The sequence below is a fragment of the Carya illinoinensis genome, chromosome 8 (assembly GCF_018687715.1).
Source record: "Carya illinoinensis cultivar Pawnee chromosome 8, C.illinoinensisPawnee_v1, whole genome shotgun sequence".
NCBI lineage: Eukaryota > Viridiplantae > Streptophyta > Magnoliopsida > Fagales > Juglandaceae > Carya > Carya illinoinensis.
Genome location: NC_056759.1, coordinates 12,885,998 through 12,912,500, shown reverse-complemented (window position 1 = coordinate 12,912,500; position 26,503 = coordinate 12,885,998). Strand labels below are relative to the sequence as shown.

Genomic DNA, 26,503 nt, shown 5'->3' with positions numbered 1-26,503 from the left:
TAATGCAATCAAGGAGAAACTAATTTCAGCACCAATTATGATTGTACCTTATTGGAGTCAACCTTTTGAAGTTATGTGTGATGCAAGTGACTTTGCAATTAAAGCAGTGTTGGGACAAAGGTGAGACAAACTGTTTAGGGTCATCTATTATGCAAACTGGACATTGAATGAAGTTCAGTTAAATTATACAATAACTGAGAAGGAGATACTTACTGTGGTTTTTGCTTGTCACAAATTTCGATCTTACCTCTTTGGTACAAAGGTGATAGTGTTCACTGATCATGCAGCACTTCACTATTTTTTTGGCAAGAAGGATGCTGAGCTTAGGCTAATTCATTGGATCCTGCTTCTTCAAAAATTTGATTTGGACGTTCGAGATAAGAAAGGAAGTGAAAATTCAATTGCTGATCATCTCTCCCAGCTAGAGCAAAAGGAAGAAAGACCAGATTTAGTGATCCAATAAGCATTCCCTGATAAGCAGTTGTTTGCATGTGAGATCAAGCTTTCTTGGTATGCTGATATTGTAGCTTGTAAAGTACTGCCACCTGATCTTCCTTACCACCAACGCAAGAAGTTTCTGCATGATGTGAAATATTATCTTTGGGATGAGCCTTTGCTATTCAAAAGATGCCTTGATCAAATCATTCGAAGATGTGTGCCAGAAGAAGAGATGGAAGCCATTCTCCATCATTGCCATTCATCATCATATGGAGGAAACTTTAGAGCAACCCGAACAGCAATTAAGGTACTTCAAAACGGTTTCTTTTAGCCTTCTATTTTTCGTAATAGTTATACTTTGGTGAAAACTTGTGACCGATACCAACGTATGGGAAATATTTCAAGGCGTCAGGAGTTACCATTGAAAAATTTCTTAGAGGTTGAGTTATTTGATATTCGGGGAATAGATTTTATGGGGCTTTTTCCTCCTTCTTTTGGCTTTGTTTATATCTTGTTAGCAGTTGATTATATGTCAAAATGGATGGAAGCAATTGCTACTACAACAAATGATGCAAAAGTAGTGCTCAAATTTTTGCATAAGAATATATTCACAAGATTTGGCACTCCACGAGCTATTATTAGTGACGAAGGGACCCACTTTTGCAACAAGTTGTTTGATAATCTTCTTTCTAAATATGGTGTGAAGCACAAGATAGCACTTGCCTATCATCCTCAAACTAATGGCTAAGCTAAAATTTCAAATCGAGAAATCAAGAACATCCTTGAGAAGACGGTCAACACTAATAGAAAGGATTGGGCAAAGAAATTTGATAATGCTTTATGGGCATACCATACAGCTTTTAAAACACCTATCAGGATGTCTCCTTACCGATTAGTGTTTGGAAAGGCGTGTCATCTCCCTGTAGAGTTGGAGCATAGAGCTTATTGGGCTATAAAAAAGTTTAATTTTGATTTAAAGGCAGCAGGGGAAAAGCGATTTCTTCAATTGAATGAGATGGATGAATTTCGGAATGATGCATATGAAAATGCTAAGATCTACAAAGAACGGACGAAGAAGTGGTATGACAAACAGATTCTTAGACGTGAGTTTGCACCAAGACAGCAGATTTTACTCTTCAATTCACGACTCAAACTCTTCTCGAATAAGTTAAAATCAAGATGGACAGGTCTTTATATAATTGATAAAGTTTTCTCTTTTGGAGCAATAGACTTGAAGGACAAGACAGAGAATATATTCAGAGTTAATTGTTAGAGATTGAAGCACTACTATGGAGAACAAGTGGAGAGGAACTATACATTTATTCTACCTGGAGATCCTAATTAATGAAGATTGAAAAGTCTGACTGTAGACTTTAAAACAAGCGCTTATAGGAGGCAACCCATAGAATTTTCTTTTATTCTTTTATTATTTACTATCTTTATTTATTTATTTATCATCTTTTAATAATTTAGATTTTGACGCAGGTTTATTTAGCATGAATAAAAGGCTGAAAATTATAAACTACGGTTGATTCACCATGAAACAGGGTAGTTCATGTCATTTCTTCAATCATTTTCACTTTTACATTATAATGAGGACATTGTTTAATTTAAGTTTGGGAGTGTAAACTCCTATAGTCATTTGGTTTTCTTGTTTGTTATTTATTTTATTTTACTTGTGATTTTACAAGTCTTGAGTTGTGTGATTCTCTTACCAAGCATGTATTTAAGAATGATTGAATTTTCTATGACTCTGAAATTTGTGATGAGGATGGTTTTAAGAAAAATTTTCAAAAATTTCTTTTATGTCAAGCGAAGTTTTGTGGGTACTTTGATTTAAATCTTTGACCTTGAAAATAATTGAGCACATAGTCGTTTTTTTTTTTTATTCCATTTTGCTTATGAAGAGAACAAGTTGAATTAACTAGAAGAGGGAAGTTCAATCTTGCTTTGCTCTAGAATCCGTTGATAGATCCTTGAGGTGAAATCCTAGTGATACCAAATATTAGAGAAATGATCTAGGCAATTTTTTTGTCATAACCAAAAAGCTTTCCTAGCCGTCTTAAGTATCATGCCATCATTGCATGTTGTATTTCCATAGTCAACTCCCTTGATCCTTATTTTACATAAGCTTTTATTTGTTCTTTTAACTAAATAAACCATTCTCGCTCTAAGCCTGAAAAATCATGAATCTACCTTTTATAGTTTGAGAAAATACTTTTGTGGAAATTTACATTTTAAGAGAGTTAGTTCAAAGAAAATTATCTGTATTATGTTTGCTCTGTTTGATCAAAGTGTACAAAAAAAAGTGAAAAAAAAAAAGCTGAAAAAAGAAGAAGAATTGAGGTGGCTGAAAAAAAAAATAGAAAAAAAAATCAATAAGTGGAGTGTGTATCACTTCAAATCTTGTTAAATGAGTAGTTGGTATTGTTTCATTGATTACAATAACAATAATGTCACCAGTATGAACATATAGCCAAAAAATGGCTATGATTTGAATCATGTGGATATCTCTTTTATTGTTCTTTTTTTCAAGTATTTTTTCAGTTTGCTTTGATTCTCCATATCCAGTTCTTTCTTAACTTTCACCTTGTGGCCTATCATTACAACTTTATTAAAGACCTTTTGATTTCTAATTTTGGTGTTGACTACATTAGTGGAGAGGATTTCTGAAAATTGGATTTATGGGGTTAAGTTTTGAGAGAATTCTTCTGATTTTAGTTGTTCTACTTTTATCAAAGTTTGCAGGTGGTTTGAGATTAAATTGACTATATCACACACACACTCAATGTCTTAACTTTAGGTTGAAGTAAATATTTCACTCTTGCTTGAAAAATTTCTAAATTTTTTATTTATTTTCCTGCTATCTTTGACGTTAAAAGAGTAAGATACTAGTGATGAAATCTAAATTCAAATCATAGCTTGGTGAGTGATGATACTTCTCTATGGGTTCTAATTGATATTGCCTAAAGTAGTATTTTATTTTATTTTCTTTTTGTTTGAGGACAAACAAGGTTGTAAGTTTGGGGGTGTTTGATGACTTGTATAATTTAATATATTTTACCACCTCTTAACTTTAAAATTTATTCTAATTTTATTTATTTTTGTTGATTTTAGGCTTCATTTTTATTATTTTAATTATATTTCAAATTTGAAGAAAATGAAGATCAACTTTTTAGAAGCATATTATCTAAGGACACTCTTTCATTTAAATGAAGATTTATCTGAATATGAGAGCTAGTCATCAGAACTGTTTTGAAAATAAAAATCAAGTTGAAATTAAAAGCCAAAAAAAAAAATTAAAGGATTTTTGAAAAAAAAAAAAGAGAGAGAGAGATGATTTGACTTGGTCTTGGACATGGAAAGGAAATGCATGGTTTGAATTAAATGATATTTTGTGAGGCCTTTTTTATTTTATGGGATATTTGACTTGGTAAAAATCCTAATTATCTAATATGTTGCATGCAGGATTAAAGATGGAGAAATGAGGCACAAAACACGGAGCTTTATGGTCTTTGAAAATTTGACTTGGGATTGAGATAAACACTTGGAAGATAGGATTGAAAAAAAGAAAAAAAAAGGGATGTAGAAGCTGGCACAAAACGGACAGCAATTTTTTGAAAAAATTAAATTTTTTGGCTTGGCTCTCAAGAGAAGAGAAAAAAAAAACATATTTTTTTGGGTAGAAGCACAGACGCAACACAGGGACGGAAAAGTGAATTTTTTCCTAGTGTTTATGAAGACGAGCTGCGATTGCACGTACGCTAGCAAGCTGCAACTCAGAGGAGGAGATTGCATACTGCAAGAGGGGATATTTTTCAGTGTTCATTTTTCTTCTATTCTTCTTAGAAAAATTATGTTGAATTTAATTTTTAGCATGAACTAAATTTTATTTATTCTAAAAAAACGATGTAATCTAGTTCCAAACTATGTTTGATTTTCTATGTTAATTTAAAGCAATTCTTTCTTTGTTTATCTGATTTATTCTGAGTTTAGTACTTCTAATTAACTGGTCATTAATTAGATAATTTTAATCTTATCATTTGTTATCGAAAGAAGGAATTATAGGATAGATCTTGAATATTTTGGCATAGGTAAATATAGAGATTGAAAAACTTGTATAAACCTATATAGTAATTAAATCATTGGTCTTATTACTTTCTTGTTTTATTAATTTGCATACTCTTGTATAAAATGATGAACAAGAATAATTTTCAGTTGACTATCAAAAGAGACTTTTGGACGAATTAGATATTTGCTAATAAACAAAAAGAATTAAATTCAATTAGTTAGATGAGTAAAGTATAGTGAGGATTTAGGTGAAATCGATTTCCTAGAAGTTTTCTTTCCTATTAATTTGATCTTCGAACATCATTTTTATTTTCCTTGGCGTATTTTTCTTTGAATTGATTTTATTTTAAATTGCAATTACAAAAATCTAAGTGAATTCTCTAGATAAAATCAAGATTAGTATAATTTTGGTATTTGTCAAAAATAAGTTATCAATCCCTGACGACGATACTCTTCTTATCACTTTATTATAAAATTACGATACTGTGCACTTGAAGTTTTGCACCGATCAAATATAAATATCTCTTATATAAATATAATTATAAAAAATATCGTGCATATTGTATCATTTAAAAAATTTTATTATTCATCATCTCTCCACAATATGTAAACACCACTTTTTTTTATTTTTTTTATTTTTTGTTTTAATATTTTTCTATTTAAGATAATTAAGTTTTTTTACTCATCATCCATACATTACATATTTAGTAAGAAAAAAATATAAATAAATAAAAAATTCTGCATGGTATGTGGTGTATGGATTATTAGTAAAAATTTTCTCATTTAAAATAGACTTTTGCAAATCATCATCTTCATACATCATACTTACTTTTATTTTTTATTTTTAACTTTCTTTAATTTTTTTAATTTTTTTTTAAACTAATTGAGTTCTTATATTTATCATTTATATATTATATATGAATAATGTTACATACAATCATTTTTGTATACTCTCTATGTGCTATACTAATATGATTGATTGTATCAATTATTTTTTAATAAATAATTATGTAAAAATAACTATACTTAAAATTTTTTTATTATACTAGGTGAAAGCAATGTACAAAGCACGTTTGTCTAATTTAATTATACGATTATTTTTAAGAATTAATATTTTCACCTTCTTGCAATTTGCTATGACTATCAACTTAAAAGCGAATACAAAGGACTGAAACTATTTTTCTTTTTTTGGGGGGGAGGGAGGGGGGACGAATGGTGTATTCTTATCGCTATATATGCTAATGCAAAGCAAGCCAGAAAAAAATATAATCTTGCTTATTCTGTGGGACACATGTCACTCGTCATGGAGAGTAGTGATCCTGGCCTCTCTCAATTATGTTCAACCAGTTCTGAGTCAGCACCATTTTTTTCCATTAATTACAAAACTAAAATCATCATTTTCATGTGATCCAACCCAGACAAGATTCTTAAGCATAGTTTAGGACCTTGGGGGAGAAGCCATTTAAGGTGCCAAATTCATGGTTAAAGTAATGACAGCAATAAGAAGGCAATCTTTCAACTGGCCTAATTGTTTAACCGTGTTGTATTTATTTTATAGGTAACTTAAGTGTTTCACCTTGTGGACTGCTAACATCCTAAACTGCAAGGATTGAGTATTCTCCAGTTTCTTCAATTTCCCAGAAGCTTTTCCTCTTTATCAGTGTTTTCCAATACCAGTAGGTTAACATAGAGTAACTTATTAAAAAAAAGCCATAGAATAACTCTCTGCACTAACCAGAACCAAAGATATCTCATTTCTATGGCCAGCACTTCTGCTTTGGTTTTCTTGAGCCTAGAAGAACCTCCCTTCTAGGATAACATACAACCGGCCAACTATCTTTACACCTATTTTCCCTTGAATATTGGACTTCCATATACAAGCTCTGAGTAGCTTATCACTTTGCCTCATAACCTTGCCAATCAAAAGTACACAAATATGTTTCCATGTCAACAGTACTACCTGCACAAACTGCATTAGGACCAATTCCAGTTTTCCTTCATCTTCCTCAAGATAAGAGGGCAATCCTTCGCTACCTAAGTAATAGGCTCACATCAACAGTTCATGTCTCGAAAGTGAAACCCAATGTCTTGTGGGGGAAATCTTCCATGAGAAAGTTCATTTTGCAGTTGACTATAAAGCCACATAAAATAACTTAATGTCATCACACTTGGATCTTAATTATGAGATTTGGCTCACCCAAAAGACAGAACACTCAAGATACTCTGAGTTGTCTTTGTAAACTTGAATACACTTCATATATGAATGTCAGAAACTCTTAAACAAAAAAAGTATTCATAGCAGTTGGCAATGTGGAAAGTTATTAAAATCCAAGGATAAATAACTTCTAAAAATCATTATAATATCATGGACATAAAATCGGAGGAACCCACTCCAATGTGCTTCAAAAACTATGTGAAACCATTTCTCAGCCAAAATGAAGACACAAACCAGATTAACTTTTGCAATCAGTTGTTGAAATTCTAAAGCCATGGGAATAGTAGTTGGAATAGTAACTCAATCATTGTCCCTGGGATAATCTATTCAAACAAAGTGTAAAATACTACTTGTTGAGCTAGATTGCTCCATGTAGAGCCATCTCAAAAATTAATTTCTATGACATCAAATGCTAGACATTCATTTAGCCTTTCCAAGTCGTGCTTTTTAACTCAACCAAATGTCTGCAGAACAATCATCTGATCTTCACTCTATATAATTTAAGCATTTGTTTCTCTCGCGCACACACATACACACATTTATAGTTCATCATGTATTCCAATGTTCGCACATCTAGATTTAACAAATGATGCCATATATTACCCTATCCATTCATGTCCAGCGAGTCAAAAATCTAAAAATCTCATTTCTCACATCACTTAAAAAATAGAAAAAAAAAAATTGTGGCAATTGCATATTGATATGGGAAAATTTCTTCGAAAAGCGTACAACATGTAATATCACTATAACATAGAATCTACTTAGGCTTACATGAGCAATACTTCCATGGATAGCTGCTCTCTCCCGTAGTAACTGCATCCTTGGGGACCCAGAGGCCTGCATGAAGTAGAGTAAAACAAACCTTTGAAAAACATGACAATGAACAGAATAAATAGCAACAATTAAAAAAAAAAAACAGAAATAGTTTATGCTAGGAGATAAGGAAGAGCTTTTAGCCAGACTTACCTTATTCTCATTAATATCATCCCTGACTGAACTCAAAAGCTCTACATGCTCCTTCATTGAATTTATGTTTCCCTTGATTCTTCTAAATTCCTAACAGAGAAAAACACCAGTTCTTCATGGGACAGATGAATGTTGATGTATCACAAGTAATATAACACTAATAAGGTCCTGTATAAATGTCACACACATAAAAATAGAAAGAAGGTCACTATGTAAATGTTGAAGCCACATAACTGAGCTAATAATAAAACACAAACCACTTTTCCTGTTTCCCAATGAAAGAGGATATTTGTTAAGAAAGTTTCTGAAATTATTATGTTGGAAAGTAAAATTGAGCTGAAATATTGACGTTCTTCAAAATATTATAAAGTTCTTTTTTTAATAAAAAAGTGACATATCCAGAAGACAACATAAATCAAATAGTTTTTTTAAGACAACTTTAAACCTTACTAAACTGAGTACAATTGATAAAAGTAGAATGCAAGGGGGTAAAAAGAAGTTAATGACATAAAATAAACCTGGGTAAACTCATGTAGAATATCTCTATACCTTGCAAGCTTCTGAGTTACAGAAGTTGCTGGTGCAGCAGATGCAGCACATCGACTCGTTGCATCATTTATATCTAGTAGCTGACAAAAAAAGGGAAGATATTAAATCTCTATAAACATTTGTCCCTTAACAAGACCACAATCAAGGGGTAAAATCCAAGAAGACTTCCCTAGTCATAAACTAAAAATAAGAATAAAAAAGAAAAAAATAAACAAAAACAATAGTTCAGAAAACAACTTCTCTATTCTAGAAGCCTAATATCCACGAGAACCAAAATACGTACAAACCATCAAAAGCTTGCATATTTGAACGCATAAACATCAAGAAAATGAACAACAAACAAAAATAAACAAAGCCCATTGAAATTAAATGCAAAAACCCTAAATGCAAAACTATTTACACATACCAAAATGCACAAAACAGAGGTCCAGCAAACTCGCAAAAATCCAAATCCGAAGTACGAGATGCCAAAAATATTAACACAAAATCCGGCTAGCAAATTTCTATTGAGAATGCTTTTGTCGATTGTGATTTCTATCAAGCCTTAGGAATCCATTTAAAAACCTCATAATAACATAAAAAACACTAATCTCAATACAAGAAAATATAACTTTGAAACGATAAAAACCTTAAAAAAAAAATTTAAAAGAATGAGAAATATTGGGCAGATTTAACCTTTTAGAAGCAATGTTTCAAAAAGTGATTGTGGGTGTTATGGTTCGTAGTGGTAGTGGAGAAATGGAAGCGCGAGAGAGCTTTGGAGCGACGCTCAAGGAGGAATAGATTTTACGAAGAAGCGCTTGAGGAAGTGTTATTTTTCTTTCTCGTAAATATTCTTTTACAGCAACTAAGGAGACAAGTTCAATCGCAGGACGGATTTAACTGAAAGTTAAAGGAAATAATTAAAATTATTGTAGATCCATTAAAACAAAAAATTTATATTTCATAGGCACTTTATATATATAAAAATATTTAATATAAGATAATGAATAAAAATTTTTAAAATTTCCTCTTCCATCGTTCATGTACCATTAGTTGTGGTGCCACTGCCATGTAATTGGCTAACCAACCCGACACACAACACCCGTCTCGCTGGCATTTTTTTGACGCAGGAGGTGGGCCACCCCACGTGTGGTGAACAGACTACCATTTTCTTATTTTTTTTTTTTATATATTAAAGTATTATTCATCTATATTTTATTTATTTCGAGGAAGGGTTCGGTAAGGTTATTTGTCTTTTTTTTTCCATTCATCTTTTTATAATTTTGCATATATATTTAAAAAAAATCATAAAAATACTTTCTTAATAACTGACTGGAAAAATAATAAAAAATGTATCGGAACTCGAAACCATTTATCAAAATAAGTAGCATTATTTTTTATTTTAATATAGTCTGGAAGAATATATTATTCTTTTAATAAGAAATTGACATATCAGCTCTCATTAGAGGATAGAAAGAACTGTTCTCATTGAGATTTTTTTCTTAAAATATTTTAGATGCTAAAGCTGACGTTTCATTTAAAAAGTCAAATTTCTCGATTAATCAAAGATACGGTTATTGAGAGTGGTTGAACTTCCGAGGATTCTTTTGGATAAAGTATAGAATGTATTTTTTTTTAATATTTTTTAAATCCTTTTAAATATTTTTAAAAAAGAATTTATATATTTTTTTAACAAATAAATAAATAAATATAAAAATAAATAAATAGAAATCGATAGCTTTTCTGATGCACATTTTTCTTTCAAAAATGTTAGAATTACCGATCGTTGAGTCTAAATTGGACTCTGACAATTTTTTTTCCTCAGTGATTAAAGAAATATTATTTAGTGATATTAATTTTTTTTTAAATTAAGAATAAAAAAATTAATAAAAAAAGATAAAAATAAATTTTACAAAATTATTCTTCTCGGAATGAGTTTTGCTATATACAAACACAGTCGCGCACTAATCTGTATACTAATACTGATTTATTCATACTTAAAATTTAAATTAACATTGTTTTCAATCAAATCTATTTTTTGACCAATCACATCATATTAGTACACAGATTAGTACACAATTATGCTTGTAACTATATTTTTCCGGTCTCGTGGGAGCAGTGACCTACAGCCACCAAAATTGGGTCCCATATTTCATTTTTTATTTCTTTATTTTTTTAAGTATCGTTTTAGTGTTCTTAAATTTTTTTAAACAAAATTCATAATATAATTAAAAAATATTTTTTATCATTAAATTAAAAAAATAAAATTTGTTATTAAAAAGATTAATTTTTTCTTTTATGTGAGTTTCGTATTAGCTCATTATTTTAAAAAACAATTGTACAATACTTAGATTCTAGAAGATTATAAGTATTATTTTTTTAAAAATTATATCGAAATAGATCTCACAAAAAATAAAAATTAAACAAAAAAATAAAAAGAATAAAGCGAAAGCAAAAGTTTGCCAAGAATATGATCTCCCAACTATGTTCAATATTTTATACTATTTCAATTATTCAATTCAAAAGGACGTTCCCCCGAAAAAAAGATGGGAATTTGGATTGAGCAGTGTTATATATAGTCTTTAAATGAAGATTATAATATAAATATAAATAATTTTATCTTTAAATTTTTTAAAAATTATTAAAATGTTATTCCTAAAATGATATTTTTTTTCTTTTAATAAAAGGCACGTACATGCAATCCCCATTTAAATGAAGACTGTAAATAGAATTTCTCATTTGAATTTTCTTATGATAGTAAAAAATTATTACTTTCCCTTTCTTTGCCTTTCATATTGCCACCAGAACCAATTCCATTAGGTCTTTTGCCTTTCCCTCTAATGCAACCATTCAACCAAATTGTAGTAAAACCAAACCTAGAGAAATATTAATATTTTGTTCAGAGATTTTAAAAAATTATAAAGATGAAATGAAAATTTTAAAATTGAAATGAAAATTCTTGAAGACCAAACCAAACCTAGAGAATTCTTATTATTAGAGTCATCCCATCCGTAATTGAAAAAATATAAATTAAAGCAATTCATTGAAACTTTGAAGAATTCTTATTTTTCGTCTAATAAATATTATCATTTTATTGTCATTATTTACTCTAAAAAATAACATGTACTGATATTATTAGAGTCATCCCATACGTCATTGAAAAAATATAAAACATTAGTCGTACCTAACCATCAGTCACGTGCATTCTTCCCATTTTGGCACAAATTTTCACGTCTTGGAATATAATACAATTGGCAGTTTGCTCGACCTTACAGTCTTTTCCAATGGAGGATTCTAGAAAAAGATATTGAAACTCAAGTCGCACTATAAAAGTATCAGCAACTTCCCTCCACTCTCATAGCGACCTGTTCCTTGCCCCCTGTCTCTTCTTCTTACTTGATCACATACAACTAAATAAAAAAAATCATGGCAGCCATTAAACTCCATGGGAACATGATCTCAACAGCCACAACGCGAGTTCTAGCCACCCTTTATGAGAAAGATCTTGAAGCTGAGTTTGTCAATGTAGACATGAAAGCTGGTGAACATAAAAAAGAGCACTTCCTGTCCATGAATGTAAGAGCAAGATCAAAGCCAATCATGTTATTACCCCTACATACTTTAGATTATTGTTACAAGTTTTATCCCTTTTGAATATAACATTTCCTTTGTTGATGCAGCCATTTGGTCAAGTTCCAGCTTTTGAAGATGGAGATATGACGCTCTTTGGTAAAGTTAATTTATAAGCAACTCCTATAATTAGTGCGAGTTTACTGATTTTGCATCCTAACTGGACTCTTCTTTTGTAATGCAGAATCAAGGGCAATAACTAGATACGTTTGCCACGAGTATGCAGACAAGGGGACTCCGCTGTTACCACCTGGAGACTCTAAGAAGAAATCAACCATATCTGTGTGGATGGAGGTGGAGGCCCATCAATTTGACCCCCCATCCACGTTGCTTACCTGGGAGCTGGCAATAAAGCCACTGTTCGGGTTGAACACAGACACAAAAGTTGTGGAGGAGAACGAACCCAAACTGGCCAAGGTTCTTGATGTCTATGAGTCTCGACTGGCTAAGTCGAAGTACCTGGGATGGGACTGCTTCACCTTGGCCGATCTGCACCACCTGCCCAATATAGAATACTTGATGGGTACTCGAATTAAAGAGCTCTTTGATTCGCGCCCCAACGTCAGTGCCTGGGTGGCTGATATCAGATCAAGGCCATCTTGGTTGAAGGTCCTTGCCGCGCATAAGCAGTAATTAGGAGTGCAGATAGTGATGCATCCTACCATATGTATTTTGTCTTTCCTCCATAAGAGCACGAGAGGTTTGAGCTCAGTGTATTTTGATTCTAGTGTCATAGTCTTCCCATTTTCAATGACGGCATTTACATTTTTATGTTGCTTTCACAAGTTGTTATTGGTGTTCTGCCTTCATAGTTCAATCTTCGAGTTGAAGGCATCAAGTTCATGCACCCAAGTCATTAAAATGACTAATCTTGAACCCTGAGCAACGAATTTAAATTAAAGAACGAACCTTTCCTCTCTTTGAAGTGGTTTGACAATCAATCCAGCTTGTTTATGATAGACATTTAAACAAACAGATGCTAAGAGCATTCTCGTAGGAATATCTAAACATTAAAAACCATCTTCAAATAGTTAATAGAATATAAAAAACCATTAGTCAAATCCTGGCTACAGTAGCTTTAACTACAATAAATCTAAATTTAAAATCAAATTTGATAATCTAAAATCAAATTTGGTAAGTACTCTTCACACATCAAATATTTATTTTATTATTTTTTATAACTTTCTCTATTCTCTCTATCTATTTTCATAATATTCACATGAGTTTCTTTTATTAATTAATTAAAATATAATAAATTAAATTAAATTAATAATTAAAAAATTAAATATTTTTTAAATTATTAATTAATCATCACTGTATAATAAATAAATAGATAATTTAATATAGAGATTTGATGTGAATAGTCAAAGTTAAATTTATCTTATATTATTTTATTATTATATAATAAAAAAATAATTATTTCAATATAAAGACTTAAATAAATAGAATAGTCAAAATTTAAATTCATCTTATATTTATCAAAATTATCCTTTACATATACATAATCAATTAACAATACTTTAAAAGCAACCATCTTTTTGGTGCATGGAGATTTGCAAATGATCTCTCTCCATTGACGCATGTGATACAAACAAACTTACATACATTTTAAGATTCACCAACGGGAACAATAGATCTCAAAGAGTCACGAATCTCATCCACTGGTATATGAGGGTTGGTTCGTACACACCTGGTTCTTGAATAGTGGCTGATTATTGGTACATCCCGATAGAGTGCATACCATAACCAAATTAGCGAATGCAGATTGTAGTAGGTGAGAAAAGTGGGTACGATCATTGACTCTTTCAAGAAACAGCTCCAACAACCCGTCGCATCTCCGGCCTCCATCTCGTTGCATCTCCACCGTTACTTTTCTAGCTTACAATTCACTCGTACCAGCCGCATATAGATTATGGGTCATGCTAGGCCTACCGATTCAATGTGTCCGATGTAATCATTATATCTCCTCTCTTTTTTCCGGATTCTCCTCTCTTTTTTCTCTTTGAAAAAAGAGATGGTGTGTGAGTGGTGCGATAGGCACGTGAAGTTTGTTATAACGACTTTTTGAATTTTTGGACCGTAGAGAGAAGATTTAGAGGTGGTTATAGACACAAAGAGGTGGTTACAGACACAGAGAGAGGGCGAGATAGGCGTGTCTACGGTGGCTAGGGGGTGACGGAAGGCTAAGGAGTTCTGCATTCTGAGCAGAAACACAGAAAGACGAACTCTTAGAGGAAGACAGAATGGAATCCTTAGAGGAGAAATGGAAGAGGTTAAGGCTGAGGGAAGAGGAGCAAGTGGACATCAATCTGGATGATGACTCTACGTCTGAACTAGATTACAAAGAACAGAGGAGTTTGTTGGGAAAAATCTGCTCATCAAGAATCATAAGCAGAGAGGTACTGGAAGCTACGTTGGCAAAGATATGGAGGTTAAGCAAGGCTGTGAAGTTAACTGAGGTATGTTCGAATGTCTTTGTTTTAAGTTTTGAGACAATTGCTGACAAAGAAAGAGTATGGTCTGGTAGACCTTGGTTGTTTGACAACCAGCTCCTAGTGCTTAAGGATTTTGAGGGATTCACTCCCATTAATCGAGTTAAGTTTGATTCGGGAAGCTTCTGGATGAGAGTTCATGATTTGCCTCTCTCGTGTATGACAAAAGTAAAAGTTGCGCAAATTTGTAGTTCAGTGGGGAAGGTGGAGGATGTAGAAATGCAGGAGGATGGCAGTGGTTGGGGGAATTTTCTGAGAATTCAGGTTCATCTGGATTTAACCAAGCCAATTGCAAGAGGAAGAACCATCAATGTGAGAGGGTGCAGTTTTTGGGTTTCCTTCACATACGAGAAGTTACCAAAAATTTGCTTCTCTTGTGGGTGTATTGTCCATGGAGAGGAGGGATGTACTAGGGATATGTTGATAAAGGAGGGTGAGGAGCAACAATATGGCTCTTGGTTGCGGGCAAAGTTTGCTCAAAAACCAAAGGTTTTTAATGAAGGTAGAGGGAGGAGGGAGGAGTCAAATTGGTGGATGAAAGTGGAAGAGAAAATGAGTGAGGTGGGGAGCCAAAAAAGCAAGGAGATGACTAAGAGGGAATCTGGTTGGGAGAGGAGAGAGGTTGCTGTGAGTGATAAGACTGAGAAGGTTGGAAGGATAGAAGAGGAGGTAGAAAAAAATCAATCAAAAGGGGAAAAGAACAGCACTGAGAAGGGTTTACAGGAATTTATGGGTGCGGGGACAGAAAATAACAGTAATGGTAAGAACTTGGCTGAGGATACTGAATGTAATGTGCTAGTGATACAGGAAGGGAAGGAGGTAGAAGGGGGGAGCACTGAGGTGGAGAAACAGATACAGAAAAAAGGAGGTTGGAAAAGAAAAGCTAGAGATAAAGGGAAGAAGGAGGTGGTTGAAACTCCAACAGTTAAAAAAAAAAAAAAGGCCGTGATGAGGGTGAGGTAGGAGAGAGTACAGGGAGGTACAAGAAAGGGAGATGGGGCAGTGAGGGGAAGGAGCTTGAAAATTCAATTGTAGTGGCGGAGGTTGTTTTTCAGCCCCGCCAAACATTATGAAAATCTTGAGTTGGAATTGTTGAGGGTTGGGGAACCCTCAGACAGTTCAAGATCTCTGCAATATGGCAGAGAAAAATAATCCCAGCCTAGTCTTTGTAATGGAGACTAAGTCAATGAAAAAAAGTTTTGACAGTTTAAAAACAAGGTTATTTTGTAAGGGTTGTTTTGTGGTAGAAGCTTTGGGAAAGAGTGGGGGTATGGTCTTGCTATGGAAGCCATGCATGAGAGTGGAAATTATTAACTATTCTCAAAGACACATCAATGTGTGGGTAGAAGAGGAAGGGGAGAAGAGCTGGTTATTAACTTGTTTTTATGGAGAGCCACAAGCTGCAAAAAGAAGGGAAGTTTGGAATATGTTGAAGTCCTTTAAACCTCCAAACGAGGATGGGTGGTTTATAGTGGGCGATTTTAATGAAATTCTCACAAATGATGAAAAATGGGGGGGAAGAACAAGGGCTGAAGGACAAATGGAGATGTTTAGAGAAGTGTTGCAGGAGGGGAATCTTTATGATCTAGGATGGAAAGGGCAGAAGTTTACTTGGAGTAACTCTCATGAGGATGAGTCTTTCACTAAGGAAAGATTGGACAGAGCTTTAGCAAATCATGAATGGATCGAGTCCTACAAAGAAACATGGGTGGAGGTCCTGGTGGCCAGAACTTCAGATCATAAGCCTTTATTGGTACACATCCTGAAACCAGAAGATAGAAGAGGGAGGAGGAAAAGAGGCTTCAAATATGAAGCATGCTGGGCTCTAGAAGAAGATTGTGAGGGGATTCTCAAAAAGGTATGGCAAAAAAATGGAGATGAAGTGGTGAATGCCAGATCTGTGGTAGTTCTACTGCAAAAAAGTGGGGATGCTTTACAGAAATGGAGTAAAGGGAAAAGGATGGGGGGGAGAAAAAGAGATTGAAGCTAAAACAAAACTACTAGCAAGCTTACAACAAGAGGAGAACAGCAGTAATATAGGTGAAATAAGGAGCTTAAAAAAGGAATTGCATGCTTTATTAGAAAAAGAGAATTTAAAGTGGAAACAAAGGGCAAAGTGTAATTGGTATAGGCATGGAGATAGGAATACAAAATATTTCCATGCATGTGCTAATCAAAGGAGAAGGAAGAATTTTATAAACTCAGTGTATGATGAAGAAAATAGAAGAAAGGTGGGGTACAAAGATGTGGAAATAACTTTCAGATCTTATTTTGAGAAGCTCTTTCAGTCCTCTGAGCCTAGTAGTGAGGAGATTGAGGAGTGTTTGGTGGGGCTGGAAGAGAGAGTAACTCCTTCTATGAATGTTGCATTGATAAAGAGTTTCTCTAGGGAGGAGGTGGAGCAAGCTTTGAAATAAATGGTTCCATTAAAGGCCCCGGGACCATATGGTTTTGGCCCTTGTTTTTATCAGAACCACTGGGGGGTAGTTGCTGAAGAGGTATGCCTAAATGCTCTACATTTTCTAAATGGTAAGCCCATGGATCCCAGTCTAAATCATACCCATATAGCTTTGATTCCTAAGTGTAAAGAACCAAAGAAAGCTAGTGACTTTAGACCAATAAGCCTTTGTAATGTTATGTACAAAATAGTTTCCAAAACTATCTCAAATAGGCTTAAACAGATTCTTTCAAAGATTATTTCCCCAACCCAAAGTGCCTTTTTGCCTGGGAGGTTAATCACTGACAATGTAATGGTAGCATATGAATTGTTGCATTCCATGAAATCTAGGCAGAAGGGGAGAGTATGAAGCATGGCCATAAAACTAGATATGTCAAAAGCTTATGATCGAGTTGAGTGGTTGTTTTTGGAGTCCATTATGAAAAAATTGGGTTTTCATGAAAAATGGGTTAAGCTGGTCATGAGTTGTGTCAAAACTGTTTCTTTTTCTGTTCTAATCAATGGCTTTCCTGGTACAATATTCTGGCCTAAAAGGGGTTTGAGGCAGGGTGATCCTTTGTCACCCTACCTTTTCATCCTTTGTGCTGAAGGGTTGAGCTCTCTTTTAAACTCATATGAAAATCAGAGGATTACAAAGGGAGTACAAGTGACTCGAGGAGGTACCAGCATCAACCATCTGCTGTTTGCAAATGATTGCATCCTCTTTGGGAGAGCAAAGCTAGAAGAATGGAATAGACTACAAGAGGTATTGAAGAAGTATGAAAAGGCATCGGGTCAGTTTCTTAATAAGGAGAAGACTTCAGTATTTTTCAGTAGCAATACAAAGGAAGGGGATAGAAAGAGGATAATGGAAGCTGGGAATTCAGTGGTTTGTGGTACTTATGAGAAGTATTTGGGAGTCCCTGCAATAGTTGAAAGATCAAGCTTCAACACTTTTAGAGTTTTAAAAGAGAGAGTATGGCAGAAGATAACAAGTTGGAAAAACATCTTTCTTTCCCAAGCCGGGAAAGAAATAATGATAAAGGCAGTTCTACAGGCCATACCAACTTATACCATGTTAGTGTTCAAGTTACCAAAGAAGCTTTGTCAGGAGATCAATATGCTTTACTCGAGATTTTGGTGGGGGAAGAAACAAGAAGGAAAATGTATACACTGGAGGACATGGGAGAAGATGGGAGTGCAGAAATGGAAAGGAGGTTTAGGCTTTAGGGACTTGGAATCTTTTAACCTAGCCCTATTAGCTAAACAAGGGTGGAGATTGATAAAAGCTCCTGATTCTTTAGCTGGTGTGATCTTCAAAGAGAAGTACTTCAAGCAATCCAATTATCTGGATGCCAACTTGAGTTTTAAGCCTTCTCTGATATGAAGGAGTTTATGGGAGGCTAGGGACCTGGTGAAAGAAGGCATAAGGTGGAGGGTGGGTGATGGTAGTAAGATAAAAATATGGGGTGAAAAATGGTTGTCTTCCCCTTCATCCTTTGCAATACAATCACCTATGACTGTTTTACAGGAGGATGCAAAAGTTGAAGAGTTAGTTGACAAGGATAAGGGGGAATGGAATGAAACTAAAATTCGAACAATCTTCAACCAGGAGGAAGCTCAACAGATTCTGAGTATTCCTCTCAGTAGAGGGTCAGCACAAGACAAGTTGATATGGGGCCCTTCCAAGAAGGGTGTTTTTTCGGTTAAGAGTGCCTACTACCTACAGTTGGAGAGGTTGAAGAGTAAGAAGGGGGAGTGCTCATCAGGGAAGGATATGGATGAAAGGTGGAGAAAAATCTGGGATCTCACAGTGCCTAATGTAACAAAAATGTTCTTATGGAAGGCTGGAAACAACCTACTACCTACCAAGGAGAACCTTTTTAGAAGAAAAGTGGTAAAAGAGAATTTCTGTCCAGTCTGTAAAGCAGAAGTAGAAACTGTTGAGCATGTCCTCTGGACATGTCCAGTAGCAAATGACATTTGGGCAGAGTTTGATGGTAGAGTCCACAAATGGAGTAGAACAGAAGATGGCTTCATGAGGCTATGGGAGAAAATGATGCAGAGCATGGATCAGAATCAGCTAGAAGAAGTGGCAATGGTGTTCAGAAACTTATGGTTACGCAGAAACAGTTTTGTTTTTGAACAACAGATGTCTTGCCCAACAGCAGTGATCAGAACAGCCAAGGAAGCTTTGGTAGAATATAAGAAGGCTCAGAGTTTACAGTTGAAGGAAAACCAGTCCTCAGTGCCTACTAGAGGTTTACAGAAATGGGAAAAACCAGAGAATGGCTTTGTCAAAGTGAATTGGGATGCTTCTTTTAAGCCAAAAGAGAGGAAGATGGGAGTGGGGATCATTATAAGGGATGAGGAGGGAGAACCTTTAGTTGCTGTTTGTGAATAAAGGAATTATGTGGAAGACCCAGCAGTGGCAGAATGCGTGGCTTTGAGGAAGGCTTTGGAGATATGCAGTGAATTAAACATTCACAATGCTATATTTGAAGGTGATGCTAGGAATGTTATCTTGGCAATCCAAAGGGAAGAAGAAGATTTCTCAGCTTTAGGTCCATTGATTGAGGATGCAAAGTCTTTTTTCAGAATTTATAGAGATTGGCAATTGCAATTTGCACATAGAGAGAAAAATACAGTGGCACATTACCTAGCAAAAACAGCTTTAGGCTTGTTAGAAAAAACGGTTTGGATAGAAGATATGCCAGCCTTTGTTGCAAAAGGGTCTGGATTTTGACAGATCATGTAACACAGATTATCATCAATGAAATACTGAGGTATTCTTTTCAAAAAAAAAAAAAAAGATTCAATGTGTCCGATAAGTGTATTTTATTTTTATTTATTTTTATGTTTTTTTTAATACTATCAAATATTTTTTGAAAAAATCCTTTAATTATTAAATAAATAAAAATAAAAATACAGTCGTGACATCAGAATCCATAGCATTTTTCATATATTATTTTATAAAAATAAACTTATAAATTGACAAAATTTAATATGATATGTTATATTATAAAAAATTATTTTTATTATAAAATAGATTTAGGCCCTGATTGGTTACCGAAATCCAAAATATCTCATCTCATCTCATGTTAACTCATCATTACAATTTTTTCAAATTCTTATATAAAATATAATAAAAAATTTAATTTTTTCAAATCTCAATACAAAATTAATATTAAAAAATTATATTATAACAATATTTTATTCATTACTATTTAAAACATTTCATCTCATCTCATCTGTGTAACCAAACGGGGCCTTAACATATCAAATAAATGTATGTTAATTTGAGTAAAGTTAGATACAGTTATAGATTGTGTAAATATTACAGAATTAGATCTATTATTAAAAAATTAATTTTTTTCAGGTAAATCTCATATTTACTTATTTCTTTCAAAAATAATACAAGACGTTTACACACTTTATGATTACAAATATCATTTATCCGTCAATTTATAAGTTTATTTTTATAAATTATGTTGTAGAACTTCTCTTTCATTTTATTTTAAGAACAACATTTGTCCAAAAAAAAAAGTTAAATAACCTCCATTCATTATAAATTCCGATATCTCTCTGAGATAGTCAGTAAGATTGTTCATGTATTATAATTTTACTGTTCAATTTATTTGAAATTTTTTAAATACGAAAAAAATAGTTCAATGATAAGGGAAAGAAAATGCGCATCCGGGGAATCGAACCCCGGTCAGTACCGTGGGAGGGTACTATGATACCACTACACTAGATGCGCCTTTTGTTAATATTGGTGGATTAAAATAGAAAATTCATGAAGGATAAATATGGCTTTATTACTCCAAAAATCCAAAACCCCCTTAGCAGCTGCGAGAGAGTGAGAGAGAATGAGAATTGTCGGACTGACCGGTGGAATCTCGTCGGGGAAGAGCACCGTCTCCAATCTTTTCAAGTCCCATGGCATCCCCGTCGTCGATGCCGACCTCATCGCTCGCGTAAGTTTTTTCTTCTCCTTCTTTGTCTTATTAAATTGCCTTTAGATCGGAAACCTTCGCAGGTTAAGCCTTGTGATTGACCATAATTGCTTAATCATACATTAGAACTCACTCAATTATTGTTGTAATATAAATACTTGTATCTTTGATTTTACTTGCTTTGGGTAATTTACTTGAATAATGAATATCATTGGTTCAGATTTTACCTGTTTAGAGTATTTACTAAGCTTGTTAAGTAATACGTTTAAGAAAAATTATTCCTCTGCATGTCACATGTGATAAATCCGAATTTAAAAGTTTAAACAATTTAATGTTAAATTAATAGTTAAAAACTTAGAATTTAAGACGTTAAATCTGAAAAACTTTTTTCTTCCATGAATCGGAAATTTCTTCCATAAGAAAGCAAAGAAATATACTTTTTTTTAGTAAGTAACAAAGAAATATACCTTTTCTTAAGTAATATAAGTTTTTATTAAATCAAGTGATAAGGCATAGCCCAAGTACACAAGGAGTAGAGTGTACAAGAAATCTACTTTTTTATAACAAGTAACAAAGAAATATACTTTTAATTAAGTATAGTACTTAGAAGTTTACATTCTTCAAGCTAGTAGCCATATCTGAATTGGATTTGAATCTGAAATGCTCCGTTTACTGTATAATTTTTCTTTGTTGTTTATCTCTCTTATGCTCTATCTATGAAACCAGTAATCATCATTAGTTTTATCATCCAGACATATCTCTCACCTTCTAACATTTGGTTTCTAGCCCCTAAGGGTTGGCTCAAGTGGTAAGGGCCTTGGGCTTGGGAGTATGCAGGTCTAAGGTTCAAATCTCTTTAGGGGCAAACAACCTCTAGGGGCTGTCAGGCTGGAGGATTTTCCCTTTGAACTACCCGTAGTGCACTTGCAGGAAACTCCTTGCCGAGGGCCTGAGCACTTCCGAGATTAGTCGGGATGTTGATTCCAGCATAATACTTGTTTGAAAATATGAATGAGTATGTTAATTAATTAGAGTATCTGGATATGCGTATTCTAAAATTTGTGAGGATTGGTGTATCCTCATATCATATCTTATTATGCACATATTCTTATCCATATGAATGCTCCTTAGTGCATAACAGAAAAGAAAGAAATGGCCCATAAGTTTATAACCGGAGAATTTAAAGAGAAAAGTTAGAAAACACCTGAGAAGAAAACCCAGCAACCTGCTGATGGGCATTCTGATGTAATCTTCCGTTTCTATCTTCTGCAGGTTCTTGTGTGTGTTGATTGAAACCTTGCTACTATTCTAGTTTACTTTTTTTCCTCTCTTTCTACTCACAAAATTGCCTTCATATGGGAACCCATTTAGTATATGTTTACATGATTGACTCGTCTTTTTTCTTCTTCAGTGCTTTTCATTTTGCGCCAACAGTGACTCATTTTTGTTCTCTGTAACCATTTTTTTATACTAAGCTACAGGGGTACACATATTTAACTTACCCCTATCAATTTTTCAAGTGATTCAGTCCTTTTCATGTTGATGTGATTTGAGGACTTTCAGTTTTCTGTCTCTATGCCTTGAGCTGCTAGCAAGTCTCAAACTTTGTGGCTTCTGGTCTTTTTGCATCTACTTTAAATGGGACCTTTTTTTTTTTTTTTTTTCAGGATGTGCTAAAGAAAGGCACTGGTGGGTGGAAAAAGGTAGTTGCAGCATTTGGAGAGGACATTTTACAAGCTAATGGAGAAGTTGATAGGCCTAAATTGGGTCAAATTGTGTTCACTGATCCTACAAAGCGCCAACTTCTTAATCGGTACTGATATATAGTATGCACTCCTAAAATGATCTTAGTAAAAGATTTTTTAGATTACATGATTCCAAGTTAAATCTAGATAAATAAAAAAGGTTAATCCATTCTTTTCTCTTCTTTTTTCCCTTTTGACAAGAAAAAAGGGAAAATTGTTCATGCATTCTTTTTTTCATCTTTTATTACATTTGGTATCACAAATCCATGCTCTATCATAAATCCATTCAAGTGAGAAAAAGGAATGAAAGGATGTCATTCCATAAATACATGATAAGACCTATCAAAAAAAAAAAAATACATGATATGTTCCATTCAGCATTCCACATTTGGTTCTTGTTAAAACTTTTTGACTTAGTGATGTAGTAATTTTTTTTTTTTCAGCTTCGAAAAATAAACCACATGGGGTGCCTTCCTATTTTGTAGTGTTTCTCTCTGTAATTTTCAGTAGATCAAACTTTATTCCAAGTTGTGAACTACTAATGCCATTTAATTGATTGTCTGCTAGATGAAACTTGGTTCTCAAAATGTAGATTAAATATAATTATTGTCTGGGAAACTTGTTATCTAGTTTAATTTCAGAAGTAACTGGTATTTAATTTCTGCAAGGAGTCTATTCAACATGTATTTTATTGCAAGTAATTGCATGGTGTATCCTTGGCATTTTATCATCAGAAATTTGTGTTGAACTTGAACTACTTTTTTGAAGAACTTGCAGAGCAATTAGTTCTGAGTAGTGGTTATTAATCATCTTATAGGCTATTGGCTCCTTATATATCCTCTGGTATCTTCTGGGAAATTGTGAAGCTATGGGTGAGGGGCTTTGATGTTATTGTCCTTGACGTGCCTTTGTTGTTCGAGGCCAAGATGGACAAGTGGACGAAGCCCATTATAGTTGTATGGGTTGATCCGGAAACTCAGCTTAAACGACTTATGGAAAGAGACAGAACAAGCAAGGAGGATGCTCAAAACAGGATAAATGCTCAGATGTCTCTTGACTTAAAAAGGACTAAAGCTGACATAGTGATTGATAACACAGGATCACGAGAGGATTTGAATGAAAACTTTAGGAAGGTATTATTTGAGGTCACAAAGCCCTTGACATGGACTGAGTTTGGTCTTTCCAGGCAGGGAGCGTTGTCAGTCTTTGCTTGTGTTGTTGTTGGTGTTCTTATATGTCGAAAGATCCAATGCTAATGGTTTGGAGCCATAATAACTATCCCAAACTTCTTGTAGTAGATCTTTGCTGATGTATTCATATAAACCAACTTGTGAATTACATTTAAAAAAAACAATTGTTGGCAACGGAAAAGTACTTTAATTTGCTCTTGGGAAGGAAGATTATCAATAAAAGGCTTCCTTTTGATTCTCACGGCAACTCTTGGAGACTGATCGCTTTTTCGAATCTGTATTTGATATCCTCTACCAGATCTTCAAAGTTCTCAATAATTTCTCGTAGTAGATTCTAAGATATTCAAACCAAAGCAATCTATCGAAAGAGCAGGCATACTTTTTATGTGATGTTAAGAGACTCCCCTTTGGAGTAGGGCACCTGTTCTGTTCAATGGAGCTAATTAAATCTAAATTCTCGAGGTGGAAGAGAATGCTGAGAAAGTGAAAGCTCAAATACCCAAACCAGAGGATTCCTATGGAATTCATATTACTATAGTTTCATTTGTGATTTCTTTATCCTCGAGTTCATTAAAAATATTGACTGGGCTTCCTTTGATCACAAGGCAGATTTACATGATTATTAGTTGTGGGGAGAAAACTACTTTTTCTGCTTGGCACCAATAATACTTTTAGGTAATGAGCACTAAGCTGTGTGTCAATAATGTCCTTTTTCATCTTTTTGATTCATTAGATAGTCAAATTATAGCATCAAATTATTTAATGCTTTCACATTCACTGTTACCGCTGACCACTGCTGTCATCGAGCATAATCTGAGACTGCCATTCGACTGAATTCTTCCATTAATATAGGAACTTTACACTCATATGCATGAGATTTTACTCCCTTATCTCTGGTTGCTGCTTGAATTGGCTATATCCGGGATGAAAATTATATTTAACCATCTGATTTGTGTTTTATTTTTTTCTTGACCTTTTAAAAGTCCGAGAGGGGTCCAGTCCTGGATAAGCCAAGTCCATTCAAAAAGGTTGCATACCGCATTAAGATCATTTTGGCTTTCAAAGTTTATTGTCTCCTTTTTCAGATTATAGGTATGTATCTAATCATGTATATTATGTTATGCTTTGTTGAAGAAGGTAGAGCAAGAACTATTATGAGTGCCTAGTTTGTCACAAGTCACTCTTAAATGCGGTTTGGATAGTGAAATGAAATGAGATGGTTTTAGATGAAAATTGAATAAAATATTGTTAAAATATTATTTCTTAATAGTATTATTGTTTTAAGATTTAAAAAAGTTAAATTATTTATTATATTTTGTATGGAAATTTAAAAAAATTATAACAAGAAGAAACATTTTTACATTCAAACATAGACTAGTTTAGAAAGCCAGGGGAAACCATTGGTTTTTTCAAAGTGGGAGATAAAGCTCGATTTGCCACGTTACATTACCATGTAGCATCCACCTTGGAATTTGTATACCTATATTAAATACCATCTCTATACTTGATCTTAGCCAGGGCGTAGACAAAGGTATTACAAAATGCCATCTGCTAATCTTTCCATTAAAAGTGCCCACTTTCTTTCGGATAATCCTTTTGTCCTCTCTCTCCTGGATAACTTCTATTCCACTACAGGGACACACATATCATGCTTTTGCCTTTTGATTTTATAATCTCTCCTGACATGTGTAACCAGTTAGCAACTTGCTATTTCATTGAAATGCTGATTGTCTTGCATTAGTCTACAGTTAGGGAAGTATATAACCGAATTTGCTTTTTACTACATGCTATTTCAGCTTCTTGTTATTAATTTGAAATATATGGAACACTTACATAGTTGATGAAATTGGCTGTATTTTAGTAGGAAATGCGAAGCAAAATACTGCAAGCATTAATTATGAAGTGTTTAGTTTTAGATTTGATGATAAAGGCACAACAGGGAGAAAAAAAATGCACCTCACCATTAATCAAACTAAGCCTGTAAATAGTGAGCTGGAAGACCCCATCCTTGCCAGATTCAAATCTCTTCAGTCTGGTCTCTGGTCTTTTCATTAGCCATGGTTTGGGGGCCCTTTGGGATTGCAAAACTTCATCACTTGTGGATAGAATGCATGGGATTCTTGACTTTTGGTATTTAATGACGGCATTACTTGTTTAATGCCAATTTAACTCTCAAGCTCCACGTTGAGAAATGGATGAAAAGTGCATATAAAGGAGGAAAAAAAATTATGAAGTGGGTAATTTTTAAAGGACAGTGCTACTCCCACGTAGGGAGGCCACCGAAATGCTCACCGAAGAGGCAAAATGTTTTTTTTTTATCTCTTTTTTAATTTTTTTTAAATATTTAAAAAAAATAAAAATCATAAATTCATTAAAAAATATTTACTTAACTATTAAGTATAAATATAAATAAAATAAAATCCCACATTCGGTGGCCACCTTATGTGGGAGAAGCAATTCCCATTTTATTATGTAAAGATGACCGGTTTGCTTTATTATATATACTGCAAAGTTTACAAGTCGGGATGTCTCGATTGGGATGCCTGGTATACACAGCATAAAAGCTTCCAAATTGAGTTGGTTTTCAATTCCATTGAGCTTGGGCATTCAATCTTTTCCATTAATGTGTAACTCAAGAACAGCTGAATATGGTATCATATAAGTACTTTCCAATAACAACATCTATATTTACATATATGAAGCCTCTCTCTCTCTCTCTCTCTCTATATATATATATATATATATATATATTTAGTTTAATGTATATGGTTGTTCAGGCCACCTCTTAGAAACTAGCAAATATTGACTTGCATGTACCATAAAAAAGCAAGC

At 33.6% G+C, this 26,503-nt stretch overlaps 3 protein-coding genes and 1 non-coding gene across 4 annotated transcripts; 3 read left to right on the top strand and 1 right to left on the bottom strand.

Annotated features, from left to right (window-relative positions):
• The first annotated feature begins 11,551 nt into the window (after positions 1 to 11,551).
• Positions 11,552 to 12,636, top strand: LOC122318163 (glutathione S-transferase PARB-like). The gene is made up of 3 exons (XM_043135346.1): positions 11,552 to 11,797; positions 11,902 to 11,950; positions 12,036 to 12,636. The coding sequence occupies exons 1-3, from the start codon at positions 11,648 to 11,650 to the stop codon at positions 12,482 to 12,484; spliced, it is 648 nt and encodes a 215-aa protein (XP_042991280.1). The 5' UTR covers positions 11,552 to 11,647; the 3' UTR covers positions 12,485 to 12,636.
• Positions 12,637 to 14,094: 1,458 nt separating this feature from the next.
• On the top strand, positions 14,095 to 15,306 carry LOC122274420. Its single transcript, XM_043083461.1, has one exon. It carries the CDS (start codon positions 14,095 to 14,097, stop codon positions 15,304 to 15,306), a length of 1,212 nt encoding a protein of 403 aa, XP_042939395.1.
• A 5,163-nt stretch (positions 15,307 to 20,469) lies between these two features.
• TRNAG-CCC lies at positions 20,470 to 20,540 on the bottom strand. Its single transcript has one exon. It is a non-coding gene; the product is annotated as a tRNA-Gly (tRNA).
• Positions 20,541 to 20,598: 58 nt separating this feature from the next.
• Positions 20,599 to 23,912, top strand: LOC122274683 (dephospho-CoA kinase). Its single transcript, XM_043083699.1, has 3 exons — positions 20,599 to 20,757; positions 22,404 to 22,549; positions 23,299 to 23,912. Exons 1-3 carry the CDS (start codon positions 20,650 to 20,652, stop codon positions 23,735 to 23,737), a joined length of 693 nt encoding a protein of 230 aa, XP_042939633.1. The 5' UTR covers positions 20,599 to 20,649; the 3' UTR covers positions 23,738 to 23,912.
• Positions 23,913 to 26,503: the final 2,591 nt, after the last annotated feature.

What these genes read in the sequence shown, in the direction of transcription:
- LOC122274420 (XM_043083461.1), top strand. Translation starts at nt 14,095, where the DNA reads ATGGAATCCTTAGAGGAGAAATGGAAGAGGTTAAGGCTGAGGGAAGAG.
- LOC122318163 (XM_043135346.1), top strand. Translation starts at nt 11,648, where the DNA reads ATGGCAGCCATTAAACTCCATGGGAACATGATCTCAACAGCCACAACG. An exon ending in AGCACTTCCTGTCCATGAAT is followed by an intron (nt 11,798 to 11,901) that starts GTAAGAGCAAGA and finishes TTGTTGATGCAG; the next exon opens with CCATTTGGTCAAGTTCCAGC. An exon ending in TGGAGATATGACGCTCTTTG is followed by an intron (nt 11,951 to 12,035) that starts GTAAAGTTAATT and finishes TTTGTAATGCAG; the next exon opens with AATCAAGGGCAATAACTAGA.
- LOC122274683 (XM_043083699.1), top strand. Translation starts at nt 20,650, where the DNA reads ATGAGAATTGTCGGACTGACCGGTGGAATCTCGTCGGGGAAGAGCACC. An exon ending in ATGCCGACCTCATCGCTCGC is followed by an intron (nt 20,758 to 22,403) that starts GTAAGTTTTTTC and finishes TTTTTTTTTCAG; the next exon opens with GATGTGCTAAAGAAAGGCAC. An exon ending in AAGCGCCAACTTCTTAATCG is followed by an intron (nt 22,550 to 23,298) that starts GTACTGATATAT and finishes ATCATCTTATAG; the next exon opens with GCTATTGGCTCCTTATATAT.